Source organism: Porites lutea, chromosome 3 (assembly GCF_958299795.1).
Source record: "Porites lutea chromosome 3, jaPorLute2.1, whole genome shotgun sequence".
NCBI lineage: Eukaryota > Metazoa > Cnidaria > Anthozoa > Scleractinia > Poritidae > Porites > Porites lutea.
Window position 1 is genome coordinate 11,642,718 of NC_133203.1, and position 6,000 is coordinate 11,648,717.

General features: G+C 37.1%; 1 protein-coding gene across 6 annotated transcripts in view; it reads right to left on the bottom strand.

The window, feature by feature from the left end:
* LOC140930482 (transcriptional repressor NF-X1-like) overlaps positions 1-6,000 on the bottom strand; it is a 131,197-nt gene that overhangs the window by 98,195 nt on the left and 27,002 nt on the right. For all 6 annotated transcript variants that reach the window (XM_073380191.1, XM_073380190.1, XM_073380189.1 and 3 more), the window contains exons 10-11: positions 5,260-5,326; positions 2,009-2,229 (exon numbers count right to left, since the gene is read on the bottom strand). In XM_073380191.1, the coding sequence (XP_073236292.1) occupies positions 2,009-2,229; positions 5,260-5,326 (288 nt within the window). The remainder of the gene's footprint in view (positions 1-2,008; positions 2,230-5,259; positions 5,327-6,000) is intronic.

The following is a 6,000-nucleotide window of genomic DNA, read 5'->3' on the forward strand; positions in this document are numbered from 1 at the left end:
CTTCAAATGCTAAACCAAAATTAAGTTAAGATTAACAGATTAGATTGAAATATTTTATTTTTATGTCCACTTAAAGAACACTTTCTTGTGTGCAGAAATTTGGAGTTTAATGCATCAGTTAGACTAATTGTGATGTATGCGTGTTTGTGTATAATTTTTCAGCTTGCTTAGTCCTTTGCTGAAAGGTTGGCCGATAGTGTTGGTCGGTATGTTGACCTATAGACGATCGGTGGACCGATCGATTGATAGACATTTGGCTGATATATATACCTCACTGAAACTTAGTCGACGGTATATTTTTTGTCTATACTCAAATTGTTGTTGTTACGTTGTCCATCCGGTAATTTTTAAGGGGCTTTGGTGGCTTTTACCAGTCTAATGTTAGAGAATAATTTCAACTGTGTGTGCGACTTTCTTTGAAAAAATAAGGGTTGCTATAGCATTGCCTTTGAGAGGTATTAAAGAACAATCTAACATTATGACATGCATAGAACCACAGCAGAAATCCAACAAGTTGACGTCGTAAGGCTGACCTAGATTGACACGAACAACAGAACAGAAACTATTTTCAAACCCCCTACTGCAATATCTGGTGCATGACACTGAAACCCAGCTTCCCCGTTCTGACTTAAAAACACAAATTATATTATACGACAGTTGACTGGTATGCCCCCGCTGGATGGTCGACAGTCAACTGATATTCCACCAACAATTGACACTCCCCGTATTGGCTGAGTATCGACTGGTATACTGGCCATGTATTGGCCGGTGTATCGGGTGACATGTGATAAAAATTCAGGAAATTTGTTTTACAACTATATTTTCTTGTAACCTCCTCATAAGTAAGAAATTGTCCATTCTCCTGTAGGAGATCCTTTATTGAAATAATTCCTTTTGCAAACCATTCCCTTATAAAGAAAGGTCTTTCGTCCATTAAAATTTCTTTGTTGTTAAACAAAGTTGTCCTATTCATCCTTTTGTTTAAGTTGACGTTTCATTTGGATGAAGAAAGACTAAATGTCTATAAAAAATAGGTAGTTTTGGGTCTAGATACCTTGGGTCGTAGTTGCATCTTAACAAAAAGTTGAAACCTCTCAGTCTTCGAAAAAAATGATCAGGTACCTATTTTGATTTCCAGTTTTGCTTTGCTAGATTAGGAAGTCTACGCAGCCACGCCAAATGTAAGGCTTTTAACATGAGTGAAGGTTAGGCATACGAATTCCTCCCTTTCCCTAATCTTGATATAAACATTCTCTTTTAATTTGTCCTTTTTGTTTTTCCAACAAAAGAGCTTCTTCCGGGTATCATTTATGAAAACGATCGGTAGATTTGAAGCTGAATAGACAAGGTGCTCTGTCTTATTTCCAGTTTCATTAATTTCCAAACAAGACTTTTATTCTCCAATCGAAAGTATTTTTCACGAAGCCGGGGGATTAGCTGTAGGACTCTAAATATATAATCTTCATCGTTGAGTGGCGAGTTGTTCAATTTCCGAAACCCTTGTCCTCTCTTGATATTTTGCGGTAGTGTTAAATCGATGTAGATCGTTTTATGATCAGGTGCAATGGAGGCGCTACTTCCGACTTTTTGAACACGCTGTAGGAAACTTTCACTAATTAAGAATTAGCCTAATCTCGACTTAACATGAAGAGGAAAAAAGCACGAGTTTGGAAAACAAATAACAGAAAGGAGCAAAATCATAATGATTTCTAAGAAAAAAGAGATGCATGCTTTTTCTTGAATCTAGAGCTGTTTTCCGTGAAAAACTTTGGAAGTATCTCCAGTTTTTGCCCACTGGAATGTGAAACTGCCTTTTTTTCCTCTTTCAGTGCAAACTCCTTATGCTGCATTATTTATCTTAGTGGAGTAATTATTACATGCGTGGCTTTAAATGCATATAAAAATGATAACAAAATTATTTGTGCAATCTAGCTTATTTATTCTAATGTAGCCAATCCTTGATTGTTCTGACTGGGTTAATTAGTATCATGTACTAGGCAAATTTTACCAGTTATCTCAGGACTGCAAGGAAGAATCTTGTCACAAGTTGACTTGCATGTGGGCACTGGATCCAAGCAAGAAGTTCTGGCATGATCGTTTCCCAGAATATCAGAGAGAGATGTTTTACCACAGGGACAAGAGAAAACAAGTGAAGGCTTCACAGGGCATTCACAGCATACACCTTGGTGACACGTTTCTTCACAGTGATGATTACCACAGTCAAGAACTCTGATAACGAAAAAAAAATTGTCTTTCTGCACAAGAAAACTTGAAAAGCTGTCAATAGGCTATTTTGTTTCACTAAAGTTTTCTTGGTTTTACTTTGTATTTAAGGGCAATTCTCCAAGTACAAGCCCCTGGGCGGCTTATATTTGGAGGGGCGATTTAAGGGAGGGTTTTTTGCGTTATCGCTTTGGGGGGCTTATATTTGGAGGGGCTTATACACAGAGGGGCTTATTTTCAGAATTTTAAGGTATTTATGTTTAAAAATCCCAACAGGTTGGTTGCCAACCAGTTGTCATTTCACGATCATGGCTGAAGAAAGGAACTTTGGACTACTGACAACAAATCTAGCTGGGAGACAGGGCAGGACTTTTAAACTGGGGCATCTGAATTACAGGTACAAAGTTCTGTCCACTAGACCAAGCTTCTTAGCTCATTGGTTAGAGCACTGTACCAGCATCGCAAAGGTAAATGGTCTGACTCACTCACAAGCCTAAATATTTCAGGTTTTCTTTTCGTAACTGCAAGGGTTGCATCTATAACTACAATTACGATCTCTACATTTAATTCTTCATCCCAGGAGTGGTGTAATTTGTAATTTTTATTTTTGTAGCTGTTGTTACATATTAAGTGCATGGACTGTGTTGGTACAATTGTATGGTACGAAGAAAGTCATTGCCTGTATTGTGGACATAATAAACGATATTAAACATCAAATTTATGACATCTATCTTGATCAATGTACGTTGACAATGAACACTTCAAAGATGGTGCTTTTCTTTGGAATGAGGAGACCCAACTATCTTTTATCTTCCATACTTTTTAAACAGCAGCATAATCCTTTACACTTCTGCTCTGTTAAGCATGGTTTGGGGTTTTCATCATTACTAATAATATTTCAAATGTTTTAATCCTAACATCCACAAGCACTAAGGTATAGAATACACAATTAATACACTGTATACACCCAGGGGAGGGGCCGGGACTCCCTTGTCTGGATTTGGCCTAATTAGGTATGAGCAGCTGAACAGGGTATGGTTTTCAGAGTCATGAGTTTAGTGTGTAAAGGTTGACTATAAAAGCTCTACATACAAGAATTTTTTCCAAAAAAGGGCCAAGGTTTGAAGGCCTCGGTGGCAAGCCTTTACCCAAACTTCCCTTGAGTGCCCTACTAGAACAAAAACACATCACTGAGACTAAGGAAACATGTAAACCTAAAACAAATAAATAACACTTATATGAACACAGAGTCCATTTGCTTCACCTTTACTGTAGACATGAGGTTTATAATGACTTACAATATTTGTTATTTGTTTTCCAGCTCACACATTTAATGAAGGTCTCCCCTTTGCAGGACTTTTTTTAAAATAATTAATGTTTGAATAATTTAAAGAGCATTCAACTTGTAAAGTTTCTTTGGTTGCATAGTATTAGATGAGAATTGATTTCTATTTGCTATTATTTTAGCTGTTGATTATTTGTAAGATGCTTTGAATGATGTTGTTACCAGTATGTTTAATGCGTTCAGAGTGGTTCATGATGAGCAGCTTGTTTAACAGCTGACCGTCTATGCCTGTTCATCGTGGCATGATAAAAATTGACTAATAAGATAAGTCCATAAGCAGGTTGAGTTTGATCATCTAGGTGAACGTAGTTCCTGTATAGGACTGTTATTGTTGACAGTGACGATGTTTCGACAACCTGTGTGGTAGTCATCTTCAGAGTCAAATTGAGTAATATCACGTCAGTTGATGGTATTATATATACTCTGGTTATTGATCTTATTGGTCAATTACATGACGATGTTATTGGTCTGTTTGTGTGCAACAGGTATTGTAAAGTTGTATTATACATGTGATAGTTTCAGAGGTGCCTCTGATGTATGGTATAGTCACTGTCTTAACGGGCCAGAGTTGACAATTTTGAGTTGACAAGCAGTGATTTACACAACTAACTAGTGTCTTTTGAAGTTAAATCACTGTTCACCAGTATCCCACTTCAACTGACTCTAGACTGTACTGAGAACGTTATTAATGACTCTACTGTTGAATTTCCACTACCTAGATTCAACCTTATGGACCTACTCAACCTCTGTTTGACTTCGATGTACTTTCAGTACAACGGCAAACACTACAAGCAGTTACACAGTACTGCTATGGACTCTGCCCGTTAAGACAGTGACAATACCATACATCAGAGGCACCTCTGAAACTATCACATGTATAATACAACTTTACAATACCTGTTGCACACAAACCGATAACCACTTTACGGCGACTACTTAGTAATGTCAAGGACAAAGACAAACCGGAGGACAGACAGGGAGCAGTATACAAGGTCAAATGCTGCGACTGCCAGGCTACTTACATTGTGAGACCAGCAGAAACCTTAGCACACGACTGACCAAACACAAACGAGCGATGAGAAATGGTGACGTCAACAATCACATTGCTGAAAACCATTTACAGACGAAACATCAACTGGGACTCTGTGACAAGTATTACGTATTCTACAGACTACTATCAACGACTTACTTTACACCGCTGATTTACTAACTTAGAACAAATTCTGCTGAATTGTAGCCAACAATTACCAGAGTACAAATGACTTATTGATGAGATCAAAGAAAAACTAACTATGAGAGAATGACTGGAGAATTGACTAACAAAAGACGACTGTTTAACTGTGACAAAAGACAGATCAAAACACACACACTACATTTATTTACGAGTCTTCATAGCCCTTAACATCAAGGCTTATAATTAACTGACAGACGACAAATAACATTGTCACATAATTGACCAACAAGATCAATAACCAGAGTATAATACCATCAACTGACATGATACAACTCACTTTGACTCCGAAGATGACTACCGCACAGGTTGTTGAAACGTCACTCACTGTCAACAACAAGAGTTCTATGTTCACCCGGACGATCAAACTCAACCTACTTTTGAAATGACTCCTGGGTTCAAACCTTTCACAAGATTAGTCCAAATGCATGTCACAGTGCATGTCATTTCAACCACTTACCGTAGACATTTGCCTTTACATGAAAAATATCCTGACTTCCTATCTGTGATATTACAGCCAGGATCTCCTATTTATTCAAGAAGACAAATATGTTTATTTGCATTAATAATAATTATAATAATAATAAACTTTTTTATATTTGAGGGTAGCACTTAATATATAGATTTCGCCACGGCTAAAAGCGAAGCTCCCATTGAAAAGTTAAGTGATTTTGGAGTGAAACAAATCTTGTATCAAGTTGATATAGCCTTATATGTACACCCACAAAGGTGTACGGTCAAATTTAAGAGCAATAATGGCTCTTGATCACAGTAGATAAAGCGTCAAAAACAAATCAGGCCGAATTTTTTGCGATCAACAAGTTTACAAATTCTTGCCAATAAATCTGGGTGCGTGCAAACCAATCTTTTTTTTTTTAATACACCACATCTGAGGAGAAAGAGTACTATGAGGCACTGTTTTTATCATGCAGACCTCGTACAAAATGCAGTATTTCACAATTTTTCAAGACAAATTGCATTCATTCAATATTCAGGACCATCGAAGCACGCGTGGACTTGTAATTAGCGAAGCCGTTAAAAAATTTCCAAAATCACCTATACGGCCAGCCGGTTCTAAGTTTTGACAAGCGCCAAATTTGCAAAGAAATTTTAAAAGAGTTACGCTTCAACGTGATAAAGAATTTATTGAGTCTATTTTTTATTCGTGGTTTTATAACAATGTGTAACCTTAAGTACTATG